Source organism: Oncorhynchus keta, chromosome 15 (assembly GCF_023373465.1).
Source record: "Oncorhynchus keta strain PuntledgeMale-10-30-2019 chromosome 15, Oket_V2, whole genome shotgun sequence".
Classification (NCBI taxonomy): domain Eukaryota; kingdom Metazoa; phylum Chordata; class Actinopteri; order Salmoniformes; family Salmonidae; genus Oncorhynchus; species Oncorhynchus keta.
The window spans coordinates 12,976,752-13,000,999 of record NC_068435.1 but is presented as its reverse complement, the minus strand read 5'-3'; the positions used below and the strand labels follow the sequence as shown (position 1 = coordinate 13,000,999).

Sequence of the window (24,248 nt, the reverse complement as noted above, 5' to 3'; positions counted from 1 at the left end):
AAAATAACCTACGGATTAATTATCTTATGTTTAGCTTTAACCAAGGCCAGTACAAATACAGTTCTAAATGTTCATTTCGTCACTGATTCTATGAGTCAGTGTGAATCATTTCTCATATTTCCCCCTTTTCAGCTATAACATTACAATTGTATAGCTAGTAGGTAATGTTATTTCTGTAGATTGACGGAAGTGAATGAAGCTAGTGCAGTTAAGGTGATAATGGCTGGGGTCATTTTTCCACAATAGCATACTGTACATGGGGAGTTCATTTGCATGATGTCAGTAAATCTCACAGAGGTATTGATTTTACATGCCATACTTGTTGATGCTGATTAATTGATCAGTGTTGACGCTGACATTATGACATTATGTTTATTATTATTACATTATGACGTTGTCTAATGTATGTAAATAACATGTCATAATCCAAATTGCAAGTAGGTCATTGAAACAAGGGTGAATAAGAGCAGAACACTAAAGAAGTCTATACTGTTGAAGACCAGTTTGAGGAACGGTTTGATTATTATCATGGGTTCCCAATCATTCATTTTCCTAATCAATATGTTTTATTATTCTCCTCTATTCATTTTTAAGTGGGTTATGACTGTGAGACTGATAGATGAAGGCGTTCACAGTCCTTTCATCCTACAACTCTCTATACAGGTTCCCTAGGTCGTATTTCACTACAATACCCACAATGCCACATAGACTATAAATTCGCATAGGCGAATCATGTGTTACAGTTCAGCACATTCTTCACCTTTTATCAAGGAACACAAAGCACACAACGGCTGTTACCGTTTAAAACAATTTACACGTACCTGCATAAATATGAGAGAAATATCAAAGGGTTTCTGACGGCTTTTTGTGTGACATTTCTCTCTGATTACTGTTACACAAAGGGCTCGAGGACAAAAGCTGAAACAGCCAATGAACGAGCGCGTTGTTTGTTTGCGACGTTTCCCCAAGAATGTGAAGGTGGGGCGTTTTGCGATATTCAGGAAATTGTCATTTTTCTATTTATCTCCGAGTAGAGATGTACACATGTATTTCGTTTTTTTTCTTAGCGTGCTTACACTTCTAAGGTAGGTTTGAACATTATTTCACTCGCACGAATGCTTTCCCAAAGGGGCAGTAAGGGTCGTTTGTCAACGTTCTCCTCTTCGGGGGGTGTGGGGTTGGGGGGGCTGTTGTACAGACCATAACATAGGGGTCCTTGAGGTGGATAGCGAATTTGAGACTGCAACATTGTAAGCCAACTGCTGATGCACATCAAAACTGAATTGAGTTGGCTGCATGCTACGTTGGCTCGAATTTGCAATATAACAACGTTGTCAGCGGTTGAGTTGTTGATACACCCATGTCACTGCATACATTGGCTTTCACAAAACATTAGCCAAAATATCAAAGGCTGGCTATAACAGTAACGTATACACGTATAATCAACTGCATCTATAAGCTACATCTGTCTTTACCTCTCACCTTGCCTTACAGGCTGTGTAATAACATGTACAACATAACTTTCTACTGACATAGGCTGTTTCTTGAAATTATGTCTTTTTTTCAGAACTCTTTGAATGGTTCCCCATTTAACATAATGATGACGAGAAAACCCAACCAACCTCAACCCCCAAAGAGAAGAGGAAAGGTCCGTGCTAGTGCCAGTGGGCAAATTGACTCACTGGACAACAATACCATGACTGACTCAGAGACAGTTCCTCCATCACAAAAGAGGCACCTGACCATGATGCAGCATGGCGACAACCTCCTCAAGTTTCTAAACGAGGACCGAACGAAGCAGAGGTTCTGCGACGTCTCCGTCAGTGTGGGCGGGAAGCGCTACAGGGCCCACAAAGCCATGTTAGCACACGGTAGCAGCTACTTCCACGCCGAGCTGACCAAAAACCCAACCGCCGATCACGTGATTCTCGACCACGTGGAGGATTCTGTGTTCCAACACTTACTGCACCTCCTTTACACGGCCGAGTGCGTCATTCCTGAGAGCGAGGTCCCTGCCCTGACTGAAGCGGCCGGCTTCCTGGACATGTTGGATGTAGTGAAGCTCCTGGCAGGAGAGGGGGATGGCCGGCCAGCGCTTGCCCGAGTGGAGGTTAAGTCCGTGGGGGAACCAAGCTCAGAGAAGACCTCTATAGCTTCTGACCTTCCATCGGACTGTGTCGGGGTCCAAAGCCCAGTCCATTCTGGTGCCCACCATTGTTCGTTCTGCAGCCGCACGTTTTGCTACAAGAAGTCTCTGGAGAACCATTTAAACAGGAACCACAGTAGCAACACCGAAGTAGACGCCAGAGAAAAGGTGGGCAATCAAGAGGTTACTACCATGGTAACCACGACCCGGAGGTCTGCCCGCAGGAGGAGAGTTCCCGCTAAATTGGAGAGAGGGGACGCGGACAGCTCCGGCGCAACAGAGGGGACGCTACTTCAAGACCCTGCTAGTCGAGACCCAACCACCACAGAGGAAGACGACGAGGAAGAAGAAGAAGATGGGAGAAAACCAAAGCACATATCCGACACAGGAGATGCACTCACCCCAACCGAGGGTGAGGAGGCAGAAGAGGAGAGGGAGGAGGAGGAGATGGTGGAGGAACGTCAAAGTGCGTTAGTACGGAGAGCAAGAGAGAGCGGTGAGAGTTCAGAGGTGGAGACAACAGAACACCACACAGTCAATGAGGTGGAGGTATATAGTCAGGCTGCCAATGGTTCTAACTATGGAGCAGTGTACCCAGAGGGACTGGCTCCTGTCATCATCCAGAGCGTAAGCAAGAAGACGCTCAAGTGCCCCAAGTGTGACAAGACCTTTGACCGCACAGGTAGGTACTCTCCTTAAAGAGTTTATTTAAATGCATTGCACTGATTACATAGTATCTATGTAGGCAGTTGTTTCTGAGCTGATATTACACAACAACAGATTAAGAACATACATGACAACATAATAATAAAACAATAACCAACATTCAACATAATAATAAGATATTAAACAATAATAATATATTGAATAATTAATACATAACCAACATTTAAACAGCCACTGTTTTTTGTCCTCTTCTCTTAGCAACGAAGTAAGTAGTAGGCTTAATTGGTTTGACTGCCAATCAAGTGACTCAGTGGAGTTTTCAAGAGCAGACATGGAAGCCCTGAAGGACTGCGGTCAAATATTTTTTAGAACTAAACCAAGACAGACAGCCTTTCGTTTCCAATGGGAACAAATTAGCATTTTTTTTAAACTAGGCAGGTCAGTTAAGAACAACTTCTTATTTACGATGACACTTGGTTAACCTTTTTCAGGGGCAGAACGACAGCTTGGGGATTCGATCCAGAAACCTTTCGGTTACTGGCCCAATGCTCTAACCACTAGGCTACCTACCTCACCTCCACTCTAACCACTAGGCTACCTACCTCACCTCCACTCTAACCACTAGGCTACCTACCTCACCTCCACTCTAACCACTAGGCTACCTACCTCACCTCCACTCTAACCACTAGGCTACCTACCTCACCTCCACTCTAACCACTAGGCTACCTACCTCACCTCCACTCTAACCACTAGGCTACCTGCTGCCCCCATAGTGGGCAGAACAAGCAAGGAGGTGGGCAGAGGAAAGCACGAGCTAGCGAGATCCTATTGGCGCATTCTAGCATCATCTGTATATTTCCGTTAGGGAACACCTACTCTGTGAAGTGCGCTTGTGCAATAACTCAATTCACACTTGCAGTCCTAAACGTCGTTATTATTTTTACTTTTGCGAAGAGTAAAGTCAATTATTCTTAGTCTGGCAGGTAGCCTAGTGGTTAGAGCGGTGGGCCAGTAACTGAAAGGTGACATGGTAAAAATCTGTGGTTCTACCCCTGAACAAGGCAGTTAATCCACTGTTTCTAGGCTGTAATCTTAACTGATTTGCCTCGTTAAATAAAATTAAAAAATTGTCCACTCTCTATAACCGATTCTAGTTTTGGGAACAGAAAACTGTATTGAGATCAAATGTTTCATCGATGAGAAAATTTGCAGAATGTCGGCCAAACTCCATCTTTTCCCACTGCCCGCCATTGGGCTTCCTCTCACTACCATATTTGGTAATGAGTGGAAATGCCAAGCCAATGCTTCACATTTAAACATCCAGTGAAATATCTGTGTCATTGTTCTATCTGTGCTGCAGTTGTGCCCCACTGTATCTGTCTTTTGAGCCTAGCCATAACATGCACCGAATACTTTATTATAACTCATAATATTCTGATGTTTTTCTCTGTATTTTGCGTAGGGAAGTATGAGAGTCACACCAGGGTACACACGGGAGAGAAGCCCTTCCAGTGTGACGTGTGTCTGCAGTGTTACTCCACCAAGTCGAACCTCACTGTACACAAGAAGAAGCACGCCAGTGACGCCCCCTTCCAGAAGAAGGACCACAAGTGCTCCTTCTGCAACAAGCTCCACGCCAGCAAAAAGACCCTCGCCAAACACGTCAGAAGGCGAGCCTTCGTTCCTGTCCCATCATCATTCTCTGTTCACCAGGGTTGGGGTCAGTTCCATTTCAATTCAGCCAATTCAGGAAGTAAACAGAAATTCCAATTCCAAATTTTTTCTAATAGAGAAGCTTTGAGGAACATTTGAATTGGAATAGGAATTACAGTTTACATCCCGAATTGACTGAATTGAAATGGACTTGTCCCCCAACCCTGATATTCACATTACACTCTTATACATGTTATATATTTAGATGATTATAAATCCCTAAAAATTGATCTTTTAGGAAAATAATCACTCTAAATTCAAATGATTAAAATCATGTTCGTATGAATAAAAAGGATGAGGATATTTATTTAGTGGTTGAATTTAAACCTTATTAACAGCCCTTCCAAACTATGGGCTGGTTTCCCAGACCCAGATTAAGCCTAGTCCTGGATTAACAATCAATCAATGGAGATTCTCCATTGGAAGTGTGTTTTAGTCAATTACTAGGCTTAATCTGGGTCAAGGAAACCATTGCTCGACAAGTTTAAAGTTTGTTTGTAGTCTTTCAGGTTAAAGGGGTTTCTGGTTAGTAGTAATCTGAGTTGATCAATATATGCCCTGATCTAGATGTTATTAGCAGTTCTATAATGGGGATTATTTCATTGCTCTTCAGGGATAGAGTTTATTGAGATAAATGGATTACACTGTAGTCCACCAGTCTTTTCTCACTTAGTTCTATGTAGTGTACTTAAAGTTCAAATCATTTGCTTTACCACCTTGTGGACACGTGTCACAGCGTAGTGCAGTGTCAAAGGGATCCAGACAGGTCCATGTTGTACTGCGTGTTTATATGGAGGCCCTCTGCTCTCCACGGAGTGAAAAGGAATGAATAATGAAGTCAAGGGTGTACTAACTATGTGTTACCACTGTGCTTTCAGGTTCCACCCGGATCACATTCAGGAGTTCCTGGCCATGAGGAGGAAGAAGAACGATGGATGGAAGTGTGATGTAAGCTTTGACTTGTTTTATTTTATGAAACACAATCCAAAAAAAAGAAAATGTTTCCTGTAACGGACACAGTATAGAAAATGAGATAAGGAGTAAAACGCTAGACCCAAGATTCAGACTACAAGCATATTTTGAAGGGATCACTCACATTGAGCCCTTATAATATGATTGTCTCTCACTGATCAATATCAACACTTTGAGCCTAAGAAGCTTGGTTTTAATATTTAGCAGACGCTCTTATCCAAATACACTTGCATACATTTTTCATACTTGTCCCCCCCGTGAAAATCGAACCCACAACCCTGTTGTTGCAAGCGCCGTGCTCTTATCAACTGAGCCACATGGTAGGTGCACAACCATTAGCTCATCAAGTTCAAGTGACGTCATTGCATAGCCATATGAAATGAGATGTCTTTCAGAAGTTGAGTCAAAATCAAATCAAGTCAAATCAATTTTGTCACATACACGTGTTAAGCAGATGTTATATGCGGGTGTAGGGAAATGCTTGTGTTTCTAGCTCTGACAATGCAGTAATATTTAACAAGTAGTATCTTAACAGTTTCACAACATTTACCCAAAATACACGTAAATCAAAGTAAGGAATGGATTAACAATATATACACATGTATGTCAGAGCGGCATAGGGCTAAGATACAGTGGCATAGTATAGAATACAGTATATACATATGAGATGAGTGATGCAATATTTACACACAAGGACCACTCTATAATATATACCTATAGATGCAATGCAGGAAATTGAAAACCTGTAGTGTATTTGAGGTTTAAAAGGACTTCTGGTGTCTGTAATTTCCACATAGAAATGTCAGACTTATTTTTCCCATAGTATAGCAAAATGTATCAACCCCTACAAGAATGTGTGTCCCATGAATTATAATCCACATAATAATTCACATTTCCTGTTGCTGCAGGATTACTTTCCTTCTGTAGCGAACTGGCTCATATTAAGATCCTACATCTGTACACATTACATAATACATATTCCACAGAATGATACACATAGTCCATAGAATGATACACATAGTCCACAGAATGATACACATAGTCCACAGAATGATACACATAGTCCACAGAATGATACACATAGTCCACAGAGTGGTATACATAGTCCACAGAATGATACACATATTCCATAGAATGATACACATAGTCCACAGAATGATACACATAGTCCATAGAATGATACACATAGTCCACAGAATGATACACATGGTCCACAGAGTGATATACATAGTCCACAGAATGATACACATATTCCATAGAATGATACACATAGTCCACAGAATGATACACATAGTCCACAGAATGATACACATAGTCCACAGAATGATACACATAGTCCACAGAGTGATACACATAGTCCACAGAATGATTCACTGCAAGTACAGTCAGTGTATTCTGTAAGTACAGTCAGTGTATTCTGCAAGTACAGTCAGTGTATTCTGTAAGTACAGTCAGTTATTCTGCAAGTACAGTCAGTGTATTCTGTAAGTACAGTCAGTGTATTCTGTAAGTACAGTCAGTGTATTCTGTAAGTACAGTCAGTGTATTCTGTAAGTACAGTCAAGGTATTCTGTAAGTACAGTCAGTGTATTCTGTAAGTACAGTCAGTGTATTCTGTAAGTACAGTCAAGGTATTCTGTAAGTACAGTCAGTGTATTCTGTAAGTACACTCAGTGTATTCTGTAAGTACACTCAGTGTATTCTGTAAGTACAGTCAGTGTATTCTGCAAGTACAGTCAGTGTATTCTGCAAGTACAGTCAGTGTATTCTGTAAGTACACTCAGTGTATTCTGTAAGTACACTCAGTGTATTCTGTAAGTACAGTCAAGGTATTCTGTAAGTACACTCAGTGTATTCTGTAAGTACACTCAGTGTATTCTGTAAGTACAGTCAGTGTATTCTGCAAGTACAGTCAGTGTATTCTGTAAGTACAGTCAGTGTATTCTGTAAGTACAGTCAGTGTATTCTGTAAGTACAGTCAGTGTATTCTGTAAGTACAGTCAAGGTATTCTGTAAGTACACTCAGTGTATTCTGTAAGTACACTCAGTGTATTCTGTAAGTACAGTCAAGGTATTCTGTAAGTACAGTCAGTGTATTCTGTAAGTACACTCAGTGTATTCTGTAAGTACAGTCAGTGTATTCTGTAAGTACACTCAGTGTATTCTGTAAGTACAGTCAGTGTATTCTGTAAGTACAGTCAGTGTATTCTGTAAGTACAGTCAGTGTATTCTGCAAGTACAGTCAGTGTAGTCTGTAAGTACAGTCAGTGTAGTCTGTAAGTACAGTCAGTGTATTCTGTAAGTACAGTCAGTGTAGTCTGTAAGTACAGTCAGTGTATTCTGTAAGTACAGTCAGTGTATTCTGGAATCATCTTCTCTCTCTGCTCTTCCTGGTTCAGATCTGCCACAAGTCTTTCACACGTAGACCCCATCTGGAGGAGCACATGATTCTACACACGCAAGACCGACCCTTCAAATGTGCCTTCTGCGACGACTACTTCAAGTCCAGGTTTGCCCGCTTGAAGCATCAAGAAAAGTACCATTTAGGTAATGAATGGGAAATGTCATTTAATTGCTTTTATCCAACCTATTTAGATAATAGATAAATGTATTGTACCTCTTGACTCTAGGCCGTACAGATAATGGGTCGTAATGCTTTATTAGCCTTGTCATTAAGTATGAATGAACAGCTTATAATGTGTTAGTGAAGGGATGAATCGCGTATTATCTGTCATTTTGAGCCAGTTGAAAGGCGTAACATATTATAAGTTAATGTATAAAGCATTATCATGGTTATAACAAGTAATAATACGTTATAACTATATGCCCTAAGTGTTACTGTTGAATCCCATTGGATTGATGAGGAATTTAAAAAATTGTATGGTTGAGAGGGATGAGGCAAAAGGTATGGCATTACGTACTGAAAATTTAGAAATCATGTGACTAAACTGAATAAAAAGAAGAAACTATACTATGAAACAAAAATTAAATGATATAAACAATGACAGTTAAAAGCTTTGGAGCACCTTAAATTACATTTTGGGCGATATTTCTTCTTAACAGCACTATCAACAAGGCAGGTTCCACAGGCCCTAGTTTTGCCAAACCTGGACTACTACTGTTCAGTCGTGTGGTAAGGTGCCACAATGAGAGACTTGGGAAAATTTCAATTGGCTCCAAACAGGGCAGCACAGAATAGACTAGTACTACGTAGAGCTATGAATACATGGAACTCTATTCCACATCAAGTAACTGATGCAAGCAGTAGAATCAGATTAAAAAAACAGATAAAAATACACCTTATGGAACAGTGGAGGCTGTGAAGAGACACACAGGCACAGACACCTGCATACACACACGATAACACACACGCTATACACACATGGATTTTGTGATGTAAATATGTGGTAGTAGAGTACAGGCCTGAGGACACACACTTAATATGTTGTGAAATCTGTTGTGAATGTATTGTAATGTTTTTAAAATGGTATAAACTGCCTTAATGTTGCTGCACCCCGAGAAGAGTAGCTGCTGCCTTGGCAGGAACTATTGGGATCCAAAATAAATAGAAATACCACGTTCGGGTTTATTGTCCTCAAAAACATTGGGAGTCAAGGAAAAGGTTGTATAATCACTGAAGAGAATGCTATCAAGTTTGTAGAAGCTTAACGTTAATCAATGATCAGATGTTGATGTTGGATTGCAAAGTAAGGCTGTGACACAGGGATATTGAATTGACCTTTGACTCTGTCCACAGGTCCGTTCCCATGTGACATCTGTGGCCGCCAGTTCAACGACACGGGTAACAGGAAGAGGCACATTGAATGTACACATGGGGGCAAGAGAAAATGGACCTGCTTAATCTGTGGGAAGTCAGTGAGGGAGAGGTAGGATTGTCACAGCTACAATAAACAGGTTGATGTTATTTTTTTTGTGTTGTGGGAAAATGATAAATAAATAAAAAATACTAAAATAAACAGCAGTGCTTAAAATACTGCACATGTAAGTGTGATTACATTGAATTTCTATGTTGTTTTACACAACAACTACTAATGTTATAACTTTTAACAAAACTTTTAACCAATTTCTTTTTAACAATTATTTTTGGTGGTGGTTGTAATGAATACCCAGGGAGAAAAAGGTGTATATTCACGTGCAGAGCGCGGCAAATGTTTATTGAGACATCGCAGAAGGCAGGAACCGTGGTCACAGGCAGGCAAAGGTCAAACACAGGCAGGCAAAGGTCAAACACAGGCAGGCAGTCAAAAACAAACAATACCTCACAACTACACAAACATAAAGAACTGAACTAAATTGGGAGCTGATGAGACCAGGTGAGACACGAACACAGGTGAAATTAATGAACAAAAATGAAAGACAGGGCTACTTTCCAGAACACAAAGAAACAGGGCTACGTTCAAGAACACAAAGAAACAGAACACAAGGTTGACTAAGAAAAGAAAAGCAGAACCTTAGTGGTATTGTGTCTATCACTGCTCACATGGTAACAGTCTCAACTTTAGTGACTGGTCTACTATCAATCTTTTCATTTCATTTTACCTTTATTTAACCAGGCAAGTCAGTTAAGAACATATTCTTATTTTCAATGACGGCCTGGGAACAGTGGGTTAACTGCCTGTTCAGGGGCAGAACGACAGATTTGTACCTTGTCAGCTCGGGGGTTTGAACTCGCAACCTTCCGGTTACTAGTCCAACGCTCTAACCACTAGGCTACGCTGCCGCCCCGAATCTAACTCCATTGATTGTAATGTGGTTCTTTTTTATGTCCGTAGGACAACGTTGAGAGAACATTTGCGGATTCACAGCGGAGAGAAACCTCACCTCTGCAGTATCTGTGGACAGAGTTTCCGCCACGGCAGCTCTTATAGGTCAATATGCTTGGGCATTTCATGACGTACCTAGTTCTTATTGGCTATCACCCTATGGGTGGATTCCCATGTTCATGAGGTTTCTATTGGGTAGTTTTTGTCTTCTCCAGAGAAAATAATTGTATCATAATTTTGTCATCATTTAATACAAAATAAATCAAACGCTTGGCCTGTTTTAATTGCATATTAACATTTGTTAAAAACTTGAACCCCCAACTTTATTCTGATAGGCTTCATCTTCGAGTCCACCACGACGACAAGCGCTACGAGTGTGACGAATGCGGAAAGACGTTCATACGCCACGACCATCTGACCAAACACCAGAAGATACACTCGGGTACAGTACACACACCTTCCGTGTTATGTTCCGTAGCCGTGCAGAAGAGAGTCAAATGTTCCCCTGGGTTATTTCTTCATACATGGTCCTGGACCTGTTTGTATGTTTTTACGCTGCACACTAATTGTCTTACGGGGATAATAATTTAATTGACTCTCCCTTTGGTTGTTATCAGGGGAGAAAGCCCACCAGTGTGAGGAGTGTGGGAAGTGTTTCAGGCGTCATGATCACCTGACCGTCCATTACAAAAGTGTCCACCTGGGAGAGAAGGTGTGGCAGAAGTAAGTGGTCCTGATGGTGGATGGAGATGGAGGGAATGGGCGCGTTCCAGGCTGACTACATTGCAGGTGCATGTCAGATCTCACAACGCGGTTGACTACATTGCAGATGCATGTCAGATCTCACAACGCGGTTGACTACATTGCAGATGCATGTCAGATCTCACAACGCGGTTGACTACATTGCAGATGCATGTCAGATCTCACAATGCGGTTGACTACATTGCAGGTGCATGTCAGATCTCACAATGCGGTTGACTACATTGCAGGTGCATGTCAGATCTCACAACGCGGTTGACTACATTGCAGGTGCATGTCAGATCTCACAATGCGGTTGACTACATTGCAGGTGCATGTCAGATCTCACAATGCGGTTGACTACATTGCAGATGCATGTCAGATCTCACAACTCGGTTGACTACATTGCAGATGCATGACAGATCTCACAACGACTGAGTAGGTGTTAACATATCAGCTAACTACATCATATAATATAGCAATCTGATGACGTGGCATGTAACCGTTGGTTGATGAAACGTAACATCTGCAATGTGGTCATGCTGGAACGTGACCAATATGTTCTAGATTTAAAGTGTCAGTCTGGATTTAGACACAGCAGGGCGCCAAAGGGATTTTTTTATATGAGTTTTTATTAAAGGATCAAGAAAATAGGCAGAATAAACAGCATTGGACAAACAACAATTGCATAGTGAAACACATTTTCACACGATATTCAATAAAACAAAGTAAATTCACAGTACATGACTTCCATATCTGGACAGTCAAACACATACAGTCATATAGTTTGTTGGTATTAATGCGGCTACCCTAGGAGCACAAGATGTTGAAAAGACGTTGAAAATGTCTTTTTTGGTTTCAATTTCTTGTACTCGCTGTCGCTGGTATAATTACAATTATATAATTATAATTACTTTATTGATACTACATTTTATCAACCCAACAACCCAGATGGAACAAACCCTGTGTTTGTCAAATTAAAAAAAATATATATATTTTTTACTGTTGAAGAGAATCTTCTATGGTGTCTAGTTGACTATTTGTGAAAAAGACTAAGCATTGGGAACATGTGTGTGGATTCTATAGGTATAAAACAGCTGTGCATCAGTGTGAGGTCTGTAAGAAGGAGTTCAAAGGGAAGTCCAGTCTGGAGATGCACTTCAGAACACACTCAGGTAAGATGACAATATAAGCTGTGAATGTCTGTTTGCCTGGTCAGCACAACTTTCTTTTCACATTGAGCGTTTATTGACATATTCATCCAGAACAAATGTATTTGGTGGACGTAGATGTGCAATGAATAGATGATAGGTGTGGCAGGCAACATACCGACCTGCTTTCATTTCCTAGACCAGCAGCCATCACACTATACACACGCTTCAATGAATGTCTGCTTTTCATCTGTTTTTTAAAAGGTTTTTTACTATTTTACAGACAAAGGGCCACAACAAAACCTTTACCCCGCTCTGTCTCCCCTCTGCCTCCCCTCTATCTCCTCTACCTCCACCCTCCCCTCTATCTCCTCTACCTCCACCCTCCCCTCTATCTCCTCTGTCTCCCCTCTATCTTCTCTACCTCCACCCTCCCCTCTATCTCCTCTGTCTCCCCTCTATCTTCTCTACCTCCACCCTCCCCTCTATCTCCTCTGCCTCCCCTCTATCTCCTCTACCTCCACCCTCCCCTCTATCTCCTCTACCTCCACCCTCCCCTCTATCTCCTCTGTCTCCCCTCTATCTTCTCTACCTCCACCCTCCCCTCTATCTCCTCTGCCTCCCCTCTATCTCCTCTACCTCCACCCTCCCCTCTATCTCCTCTACCTCCACCCTCCCCTCTATCTCCTCTACCTCCACCCTCCCCTCTATCTCCTCTGTCTCCCCTCTATCTTCTCTACCTCCACCCTCCCCTCTATCTCCTCTGCCTCCCCTCTATCTCCTCTACCTCCACCCTCCCCTCTATCTCCTCTGCCTCCCCTCTGCCTCCCCTCTATCTCCTCTACCTCCACCCTCCCCTCTATCTTCTCTGCCTCCCGTCTATCTCCTCTGCCTCCCCTCTATCTCCTCTGCCTCCCCTCTATCTCCTCTACCTCCACCCTCCCCTCTGTGGGACACCAGTGGGACACAATCATGAAGTGGAACGACATTTATTGGATATTTCAAACTTTTTTAACAAATCAAAAACTGAAAAATTGGGAGTGCAAAATTATTCAGCCCCCTTAAGTTAATACTTTGTACCACCATCTCCTCTACCTCCACCCTCCCCTCTATCTCCTCTATCTCCACCCTCCCCTCTGCCTCCCCTCTATCTCCTCTACCTCCACCCTCCCTCTACCTCCATCTCCTCTACCTCCACCCTCCCCTCTATCTCCTCCACCTCCACCCTCCCCTCTGCCTCCCCTCTATCTCCTCTACCTCCACCCTCCCCTCTGCCTCCCCTCTATCTCCTCTACCTCCACCCTCCCCTCTGCCTCCCCTCTATCTCCTCTACCTCCACCCTCCCCTCTACCTCCCCTCTATCTCCTCTACCTCCACTCTGCCCTCTACCTCCCCTCTATCTCCTCAACCTCCACCCTCCCCTCTACCTCCCCTCTATTTCCTCAACCTCCACCCTCCCCTCTACCTCCCCTCCACCTCTCCTCTACCTCCACTCTGCCCTCTACCTCCCCTCTATCTCCTCAACCTCCACCCTCCCCTCTATCTCCTCAACCTCCACCCTCTCCTCTACCTCCACCCCCTCTACCTCCCCCTATCTCCTCTACCTCCACCCTCTCTCTACATCCCCTCTATCTCCTCTACCTCCACCCTCCCCTCTACCCCCCTCTATCCCCTCTGCCTCCCCTCTATCTCCACCCTCCCCTCTGCCTCCCCTCTATCTCCTCTACCTCCACCCTCCCCTCTACCTCCCCTCTATCTCCTCTACCTCCACTCTGCCCTCTACCTCCCCTCTATCTCCTCTACCTCCACCCTCCCCTCTGCCTCCCCTCTACAGTGCCTTGCGAAAGTATTCGGCCCCCTTGAACTTTGCGACCTTTTGCCACATTTCAGGCTTCAAACATAAAGATATAAAACTGTATTTTTTTGTGAAGAATCAACAACAAGTGGGACACAATCATGAAGTAGAACGACATTTATTGGATATTTCAAACTTTTTTAACAAATCAAAAACTGAAAAATTGGGCGTGCAAAATTATTCAGCCCCCTTAAGTTAATACTTTGTAGCGCCACCTTTTGCTACGATTACAGCTGTAAGTCGCTTGGGGTATGTCTCTATCAGTTTTGCACATCGAGAGACTGACATTTTTTCCCATTCCTCCTTGCAAAACAGCTCGAGCTCAGTGAGGTTGGATGGAGAGCATTTGTGAACAGCAGTTTTCAGTTCTTTCCACAGATTCTCGATTGGATTCGGGTCTGGACTTTGACTTGGCCATTCTAACACCTGGATATGTTTATTTTTGAACCATTCCATTGTAGATTTTGCTTTATGTTTTGGATCATTGTCTTGTTGGAAGACAAATCTCTGTCCCAGTCTCAGGTCTTTTGCAGACTCCATCAGGTTTTCTTCCAGAATGGTCTTGTATTTGGCTCCATCCATCTTCCCATCAATTTTAACCATCTTCCCTGTCCCTGCTGAAGAAAAGCAGGCCCAAACCATGATGCTGCCACCACCATGTTTGACAGTGGGGATGTTGTGTTCAGGGTGATGAGCTGTGTTGCTTTTACGCCAAACATAACGTTTTGCATTGTTGCCAAAAAGTTCAATTTTGGTTGCATCTAACCAGAGCACCTTCTTCCACATGTTTGGTGTGTCTCCCAGGTGACTTGTGACAAACTTTCAACGACACTTTTTATGGATATCTTTAAGAAATGGCTTTCTTCTAGCCACTCTTCCATAAAGGCCAGATTTGTGCAATATGACTGATTGTTGTCCTATGGACAGAGTCTCCCACCTCAGCTGTAGATCTCTGCAGTTCATCAAGAGTGATCATGGGCCTCTTGGCTGCATCTCTGATCAGTCTTCTCCTTGTATGAGCTGAAGGTTTAGAGGGACGGCCAGGTCTTGGTAGATTTGCAGTAGTCTGTTACTCCTTCCATTTCAATATTATCGCTTGCACAGTGCTCCTTGGGATGTTTAAAGCTTGGGAAATCTTTTTGTATCCAAATCCGGCTTTAAACTTCTTCACAACAGTATCTCGGACCTGCCTGGTGTGTTCCTTGTTCTTCATGATGCTCTCAGCGCTTTTAACGGACCTCTGAGACTATCACAGTGCAGGTGCATTTATACGGAGACTTGGTTACACACAGGTGGATTGTATTTATCATCATTAGTCATTTAGGTCAACATTGGATCATTCAGAGATCCTCACTGAACTTCTGGAGAGAGTTTGCTGCACTGAAAGTAAAGGGGCTGAATAATTTTGCACGCCCAATTTTTCAGTTTTTGATTTGTTAAAAAACTTTGAAATATCCAATAAATGTTGTTCCACTTCATGATTGTGTCCCACTTGTTGTTGATTCTTCACAAAAAAAATACAGTTTTATATCTTTATGTTTGAAGCCTGAAATGTGGCAAAAGGTCGCAAAGTTCAAGGGGGCCGAATACTTTCGCAAGGCACTGTATCTCCTCTACCTCCACTCTGCCCTCTACCTCCCCTCTATCTCCTCAACCTCCACCCTCCCCTCGACCTCCCCTCTATCTCCTCAACTTCCACCCTCCCCTCTACCTCCCCTCCACCTCCCCTCTATCTCCTCTAACTCCACCCCCTCTACCACCCCCTATCTCCTCTACCTCTACCCTCTTTCTACCTCCCCTCTATCTCTTCTACCTCCACCCTCCCCTCTACCCCCCTCTATCTCCTCTACACCCACCCTCTCTCTACCTCCCCTCTATCTCCTCTACCTCCACCCTCCCTCTACCTTCCCTCTATCTCCTCTACCTCCTACCTCCCCTCTACCTCCCTATCCCTCTACCTCCCAATCCCTCTACCTCCCCCTCCCCTTTTTTCCCTCTAATTGTAATACTATGTTTGCCCAACTAACTTCCGTCATGTCTTCTGCTAGGTGAAAAACCTTACCGATGCCCCGTGTGCCAACAGACGTTCCGCATTAAGAAGACCCTCACCAAGCACATGGTGATCCACTCGGATGCCCGCCCCTTTAACTGCCCGCACTGCAGTGCCACCTTTAAGAGGAAAGACAAGCTGAAGTATCATATGGACCATGTACACGGTGCTAAGTCCACTGAGCAGCAGCAGCACCACCAGCAGCAGCACCGCCAGCAGCCTCCGGTGGTGCTGACAGAGGATAAGATGGTGACTCTGCCTTATAATACCCACGGCCCCTCCAAAGTGTACCGGGCTGAACCCAAGACAGTTCTCCAGAATGTCCCCTCCGATGTGTGTGTGCCTGTCACGCTGGTGCCCGTCCAGATGCCCAGGGTGGTCTCGGGGGTACAGGGTGACCTGAGGGGACACGTAACCTGCCCACCCCAAGGTCAGGGGCAGCAGCAGACAGCTGGGGGGTACCAGACTGCCACAGAGCTGGCGTTCCTGGAGAAGTACACGCTTACCCCCCAGCCGGCCAACATTGTTCACCCGGTGCAGCCTGACCAGATGTTGGACCCCAGGGATCAGTCGTACCTGGGCACCCTGCTGGGCCTGGACTCTGCCACCCCCGTCCAGAACATCTCCAACTCGGACCACGTCGCCCATTGATAATGCCTCTCTATACTTCTCTTTTGGCAACATTTTATTTAAAGGGTACCGACATAAGGACATTATAACACATTTATAACCCATACAGTACACATTTATAACCCATACAGTACACATGTATAACCCATACGAAACTGTATGAGCCCATAGAGGTAACGTTTATTTGAAGGGTGCGGTTGTTAACATAAGCATTCACAAAATGCTCTTGCCCTGCTTATGCATGGCTTATGTATAGTTTATGAATGGGTTATGAATGTGTTATGAATGGGTTATGAATCTGTTATGAATGGGTTATGAATCTGTTATGAATGGGTTATGAATATGTTATGAATGGGTTATGTATGGGTTATGAATCTGTTATGAATGGGTTATGAATCTGTTATGAATCTGTTATGAATCTGTTATGAATCTGTTATGAATGGGTTATGAATCTGTTATGAATCTGTTATGAATCTGTTATGAATGGGTTATGAATCTGTTATGAATGTGTTATGAATCTGTTATGAATGGGTTATGAATCTGTTATGTATGGGTTATGAATCTGTTATGAATGGGTTATGAATCTGTTATGTATGGGTTATGAATCTGTTATGAATCTGTTATGAATGGGTTATGAATCTTATGAATGTGTTATGAATCTGTTGTGAATGGGTTATGTATGGGATATGAATGGGTTATGTATGGGATATGAATGGGTTATGTATGGGTTATGAATCTGTTATGAATGGGTTATGAATCTGTTATGAATGGGTTATGTATGGGATATGAATGGGTTATGTATGGGTTATGAATCTGTTATGAATGGGTTATGAATCTGTTATGAATGGGTTATGTATGGGATATGAATGGGTTATGTATGGGTTATGAATCTGTTATGAATGGGTTATGAATGGGTTATGTATGGGATATGAATGGGTTATGTATGGGTTATGAATGGGTTATGAATCTGTTATGAATGGGTTATGTATGGGATATGAATGGGTTATGTATGGGTTATGAATCTGTTATGAATGGGTTATGAATCTGTTATGAATGGGTTATGTATGGGATATGAATGGGTTATGTATGGGTTATGAATCTGTTATGAATGGGTTATGAATCTGTTATGAATGGGTTATGTATGGGTTATGAATCTTATGTATGGGTTATGAATCTGTTATGAATGGGTTATGAATGGGTTATGTATGGGTTATGAATCTTATGTATGGGTTATGAATCTGTTATGAATGGTTTATGAATCTGTTATGAATGGGTTATGTATGGGATATGAATGGGTTATGTATGGGTTATGAATCTGTTATGAATGGGTTATGAATCTGTTATGAATGGGTTATGTATGGGATATGAATGGGTTATGTATGGGTTATGAATCTGTTATGAATGGGTTATGAATCTGTTATGAATGGGTTATGTATGGGTTATGAATCTTATGTATGGGTTATGAATCTGTTATGAATGGTTTATGAATGGGTTATGAATCTGTTATGAATGGGTTATGAATGGGTTATGTATGGGTTATGTATGGGTTATGAATCTGTTATGAATGGGTTATGTATGGGTTATGAATCTGTCATGAATGGGTTATGTATGGGTTATGAATCTGTTATGAATGGGTTATGAATCTGTTATGTATGGGTTATGAATCTGTTATGTATGGGTTATGAATCTGTTATGAATGGGTTATGTATGGGTTATGAATCTGTTATGAATGGGTTATGTATGGGTTATGAATCTGTTATGAATGGGTTATGTATGGGTTATGAATCTGTTATGTATGGGTTATGAATCTGTTATGAATGGGTTATGTATGGGTTATGAATCTGTTATGAATGGGTTATGAATCTGTTATGTATGGGTTATGAAGTTTTTATGTAGCTATACTTAAAATAAAATGCGATCGTCCTGCTCTTTTAACCTCTGCAGCTTATTCAGGGGCGAACGCTCTGATAGAAACAGATGGTGTCGAACAGGTCTAGTTGTCAGCCGTGTGGAACAGGGAATCTCATCAGCTAAATTTTATATATATTTATATCTCGATCATCCAAACGTTGCACCACCTTGATTGAGCCCCAAGTCTTTCATCATATTTTAGTTCAAAGAACACTTTTTAAAAGTTTCTCTTGTCACACAAAAGCCTAAGATCTCTGTCATTCCATAAATGAGTGTGAGTGAGTGATGTATATTGTGACAGGAGCCTGATTGATTACAAAAGGTAATTCCAGAACAGGATGTCTAATTTCCAAAAAGCTGGCTGTATGTCTGAATCTTACAGGTGTAATCTGGCTATTTATTCACAATTTAAATTGAATTATTATACAAGTATTATACAACACATTTTCCCCATGCAAATCAAGTTCCATAATATTCCACGTTCCTTACCAGTTACCACAGAATTTTAGAGTAACGATCAATCATGGTGTTGTCAGCTTCCCCTCCCCCAATAGTAACCATAACCAATTACACCATCAGTGGGGGAAATGCAATGCGTCTAGGGGTGACGTCCCGACACCCAGCAGGCTCCTCAAAACTAGAAAGGGCTGTTTAATCAGTGTATCATGAGGTCAACCACGTCTGAATCAATCTTAAAGTATTCTGTATATTATGTATATCATGTTTCGTTCACAATGGACAGGAGGGAACAGCCTAGGTAGTATGTATAAAACACCCTGATCTAGGATCAGGCCATCCTTCCGTCCATGTAATCTTATTCAATATGATCTAAAAGGCAAAACTGATTCTAAATCAGCACTTCTACTCTGAGACGCTTGATACTTATGATAGGTTTCTGTCCTTATGGGGATGTACTGTCCTTATGTACTGTCCTTATGGGGATGTATATGTTGCCTTATGTTGCCTGATCACCATGTTCATTAATGTGCATTATAAACCGGGTGGTTCGAGCCCTGAATGCTGATTGGCTGAAAGCCATGGTATATCATGGCTATGACAAAACATTTATTTTTACTGGTCTAATTATGTTGGTTACCAGTTTATAATAGCAATAAGGCACCTCAGGGATATGTGGTATATGGCCAGTATCCAGGCACTCTGCGTTGCATTGTGCATAAGAACAGCTCTTAGCCGTGGTATATTGGCCATATACCACACCCCCTCAAGCCTTATTGCTTAAATAAACTTGACTTCTCTCTGTCTATCCAATACAACCTCTTAATAAACTTGACTTTCCTCTGTCTATCCAATACAACCTCTAAATAAACTTGACTTCTCTCTCTGTCCAATACAACCTCTAAATCAACTCTACTTCTCTCTCTGTCCAATACAACCTCTAAATAAACTTGACTTCTTTCTGTCTGTCCAATACAACCTCTAAATAAACTTGACTTCTCTGTCCAATACAACCTCTAAATAAACTCGACTTCTCTGTCCAATACAACCTCTAAATAAACTCGACTTCTCTGTCCAATACAACCTCTAAATAAACTCGACTTCTCTGTCCAATACAACCTCTAAATAAACTTGACTTCTTTCTGTCTGTCCAATACAACCTCTAAATAAACTCGACTTCTCTGTCCAATACAACCTCTAAATAAACTTGACTTCTTTCTGTCTGTCCAATACAACCTCTAAATAAACTCGACTTCTCTGTCCAATACAACCTCTAAATAAACTCGACTTCTCTGTCCAATACAACCTCTAAATAAACTTGACTTCTTTCTGTCTGTCCAATACAACCTCTAAATAAACTTGACTTCTCTGTCCAATACAACCTCTAAATAAACTTGACTTCTTTCTGTCTGTCCAATACAACCTCTAAATAAACTCGACTTCTCTGTCCAATACAACCTCTAAATAAACTCGACTTCTCTGTCCAATACAACCTCTAAATAAACTTGACTTCTTTCTGTCTGTCCAATACAACCTCTAAATAAACTCGACTTCTCTGTCCAATACAACCTCTAAATAAACTCGACTTCTCTGTCCAATTCAACCTCTAAATAAAGAAAACCATATGTAAGATACAGGAGGATCAGTGTCCCACATACACATTAATTTATTGACAGTTTCATATTGTTGTTTCCAAATGTAATCCAGTCATGAGCAGTTCTTTACTATTGCACACCTAGTGATCATGTCAGCATGCATTGCACTCATCCCACCACAGGAGTCATTCGAGCGCAACGGGACAAGAACATCCCTGCCGGCTGGGCGGCTGCGACAAAGCCTGGACTCGAACCAGGATATCTACTGGCACAGCCTTAGACCACTGCACCACCCAGGAGGCTCTATCCAGTCCTAAGATGATGGAGATCGGTCATGATGGAACCCTACTCTGCTCCCCTCCATTTGAACCCCTTGTGCTAAAAGCCCTGACGAAGGCCGTGAGGCCGATACGTAAGCTCATTAAAGATCAGTGATACTATCAAGAGCAGTGTGCGGTTTCCTTTTTCCTTCATCTTGTTCAACTGTTACCATGCACCTGCAAAAAAGACTGTTTAGATGTGCGAGTGCCTCTTGAATTTTGAAGCCCTTGTGCTATAAATCATTTTCTATATCATAACCCAAATGTAAAAGCTACATTTATCAGTTTTATCCTAAACAATCTATTTTTCTTTTCCTCTCTTCGGGTGATTTGCTGTTCCTAGCCCTGTTAAGAAAATACACATATGTTGTAATATGTGCACAACTGGACAAGGTATTATCCATCCTCGGGTCTTTCGGTAAGTCACATCTTCATCATGAACAACCTGAAATAAAAATCATATTTTTAATACTGTAAACTCTTACAAGTTTTGTAATCCACCGTGTAGGGATGCACGAAAAACATACCCATTATGGATCTACTTTTTCATAACCTGAATGGGATGACATGGTAGTTCATATTCTGAGAGACAAAAATAGGCCTACTGTAACATTTATTTAAGTACAACTATTGTAACTAAGGGACAAAATACACCTACTGAGAATGACTGAGATAAAACAGGTTCATAGAGGAATGAAAGCCACCGAGACCTTCCCTTCCCCTCTAGCTAAATTAGCATATTAATATCTAGGCAATTGGAAGATTTCAGAAAAGTTTTTTGTTTTTGACTTACCACAGTTTTCCTCGTCGCTGTTGTCGGAACAGTCGTCATCTTTGTCGCACCTCCAGATGGTCGGTATACACCTTCTGTTACTGCACTGAAACTCCTTGTCCCTACACTTCCGTAAGGTCTCATGACCTGTTGGAGAGCGTTATGGTAGGTGTGAAAATGAATCTGGTAAAAGATTGAAATCAGCAAGCAGAAATAAATGTTTTCCACAGGTTGCATGTGTTGTTATTGACTTTACCTGCATTAGGTTAGATTTCAGCAAGGAAGGCTGCGAAATGACCTTTTCAAAATGTACCAATACATTCCTATTATGTCTTTAATGAATGACCAAGCTAAGCTTTACAGTATAGCAGCGTATTAAAAAAATATTGTTCTGATATTTCTTAATTTCTTAATTTTTCTGGATTATGTGTGTATTGTTATTTATTTCAATTGGTTTTAATGCCATGTATTACTGCCCTGTTGGAGCTAGAAACACAAGCATTTTTGCTGCACATGTGATAACATCTAAAAAGATGTGTACTTGACCAATAATGTGATTAGATTTCAGATTAAGAGATAGATGTGATTATTACATGAAATGTTATTTGCTCACTTTTGACTTTTCAACGAAACGGAAGCTTATGGTCAGTTTTAAACACGTGATTATGTTATATTATGAGAAAGCCTTCTGGAGGACTCTGGACTGAAGCTCAAAGTCAATGCTGTACTGCTGTCTTCAGTGACACAAAACATGCAGTACAGATGTCAGAATACAGAAATCAGTTGGATCTTAAAGGGATAGTATGAGATTTTAAGCCCTGCTTCGATTTACCCAAACTCAAGATGAAGTCATGGTTAAAAATGGTATATCCCTGCGTCCAGAATGAAGGAAGACAAGGGTAGTTGTGCGAGTCAATAACTGGAAGTCTACTGGAACGGATAGCATGCTCAAGTTAATCTCACTCAGGGTAAGTAGGAAAAGGGCTTATTTGTCCAAATCTGGCACATCCCTTTAAGTCAGTACTCACTGCATGTGGGGGCGGAGGTCCATTCTCCTAAAAGGCAGACTACATCTGCATTCCCTTCCATTATGTAGGATCTTTTGCATTTATAAACCACTTTTGATCCATTACTAAAGTTGTTTTGATATTGTTGAACAACGGTTGCATGGTTCACTTGAGGAGGTGCATCACAAGAACGACTGGCTGTGAAGATACAGTACAAACAATGATTAGTAAAGAAATGAAGGACAACGAAGTACAGGAGATGATAGTACTGAACGCTGTTCACAACACAAGTGTATCATATGTCCTGTCACACTGACATCCCTCTCTTTCCTGTACCGAAAGGGATAGTTTCCTGAGTTTTTACACCACTCTTACATAAGCCTCTTTGCTATAGATCTAGGTTAGAGAAGACAGTACTTACCCGTACACAGAGGAGTATCAGACCATCTACCATTCTCACATGTAATCATCCCCCACCAGCCTTCCATTGGTGTTTTCAGACCTTTATCACAGGCATAAGTCAAAGTCATGCCATCCTGGTACATGTTCTGCTCCGGGTCAACAAAGCCATTGTCCAGTTGGGGTCTTTCACAGACTTTTCCAGATTCTTGAGCTGGAAATTGACAGAAAATACATTTATTGTTATGCATCATCTGGGGGCGGCAGCGTAGCCTAGTGGTTAGAGCGTTGGACTAGTAACCGGAAGGTTGCGTGTTCAAACCCCCGAGCTGACAAGGTACTTTGTCGTTCTGCCCCTGAACAGGCAGTTAACCCACTTATCTTGGATAAGGAATGTATAGATGAGTGTTTCTGCCCTGTACTAGGCCATTTTACACGTTACACCACATATAGGCACTGCCTTAAGAAAAAACATCAGTACTCACAATTCCTTGAATGTGTAAAGAATACTAAACGCAATCTTCATTGAATGAATAGTTAGTGTTTATAAAAATGTCTTACCTTTAACACTGTAGGACCAGATGTGTAGTACAATAATGACAGACAGTGGTATTTCCTTCATTCTCTGTCCTCTGGTGTTACATGTACACTGAGAAATGAATTAACTGGAGTCTGAGTCTGAGTTGGGGCTTTTTAAATTCAACCAAGGTAATTATTGTCAGGGGTGGATCTTAAACTTGTGCCTTTGGGCAGCACTGTGGAAAAATACAAGATGTCGCAATTAACAAAGGCTTTTTATTACAGTGGAAAAAAAGTGAATGAATTAACATTTAATTATTGTCATTGTTCATATAATGAATATAATGATTGTTTAAATCTGAAATTATGTGTTTAATTATTTTTTTGAAATCCCATGAAACTGTCAAATTGGCCAACCACTAGTTCCAAATATTTCTTATGTTCTGTAAGTGTCTCACCAAAGTTATTAGTATTTGATCATTTTGAGACTGTTTCAGAAGCATCCATGTTGAGAAATGTAAATGACTGATATCATTCAAGGAGACATATTGATATTTTATTAAC

The 24,248-nt window shown here is 41.7% G+C and overlaps 2 protein-coding genes across 3 annotated transcripts; one reads left to right on the top strand and one right to left on the bottom strand.

Annotated features, from left to right (window-relative positions):
* Positions 1–917: 917 nt before the first annotated feature.
* Positions 918–20,706, top strand: zbtb41 (zinc finger and BTB domain containing 41). Its single transcript, XM_035787607.2, has 11 exons — positions 918–1,085; positions 1,568–2,828; positions 4,275–4,482; positions 5,404–5,473; positions 7,897–8,044; positions 9,255–9,384; positions 10,291–10,386; positions 10,617–10,723; positions 10,899–11,004; positions 12,106–12,194; positions 16,074–20,706. The coding sequence occupies exons 2-11, from the start codon at positions 1,598–1,600 to the stop codon at positions 16,724–16,726; spliced, it is 2,838 nt and encodes a 945-aa protein (XP_035643500.1). The 5' UTR covers positions 918–1,085; positions 1,568–1,597; the 3' UTR covers positions 16,727–20,706.
* Positions 20,700–23,869, bottom strand: LOC118394423 (complement factor H-like). Of its 2 annotated transcripts, none has more exons than XM_035787609.2 (6): positions 23,727–23,869; positions 23,188–23,379; positions 22,788–22,964; positions 21,781–21,906; positions 21,515–21,569; positions 20,700–21,432 (listed from the first exon to the last, which is right to left on the bottom strand). In XM_035787609.2, the coding sequence occupies exons 1-5, from the start codon at positions 23,785–23,787 to the stop codon at positions 21,526–21,528; spliced, it is 600 nt and encodes a 199-aa protein (XP_035643502.1). In that variant the 5' UTR covers positions 23,788–23,869; the 3' UTR covers positions 20,700–21,432; positions 21,515–21,525. The 2 variants fall into 2 exon arrangements, with proteins under 2 accessions (XP_035643502.1, XP_035643503.1); XM_035787610.2 differs by having other exon boundaries at positions 21,515–21,540; positions 23,727–23,811.
* Positions 23,870–24,248: the final 379 nt, after the last annotated feature.

Bases quoted from the DNA above. Each gene is read 5' to 3' on its own strand.
- zbtb41 (XM_035787607.2), top strand. From the start codon at position 1,598: ATGATGACGAGAAAACCCAACCAACCTCAACCCCCAAAGAGAAGAGGA. The intron at 8,045-9,254 runs GTAATGAATGGG...CTCTGTCCACAG, and splicing joins TCAAGAAAAGTACCATTTAG to GTCCGTTCCCATGTGACATC. The intron at 10,724-10,898 runs GTACAGTACACA...GGTTGTTATCAG, and splicing joins ACACCAGAAGATACACTCGG to GGGAGAAAGCCCACCAGTGT.
- LOC118394423 (XM_035787609.2), bottom strand. From the start codon at position 23,787: ATGAAGGAAATACCACTGTCTGTCATTATTGTACTACACATCTGGTCC. The intron at 23,380-23,726 runs GTAAGACATTTT...GTCAATTTCCAG, and splicing joins CTGGTCCTACAGTGTTAAAG to CTCAAGAATCTGGAAAAGTC. The intron at 21,907-22,787 runs GTGAGTACTGAC...GCTCTCCAACAG, and splicing joins GACCTCCGCCCCCACATGCA to GTCATGAGACCTTACGGAAG.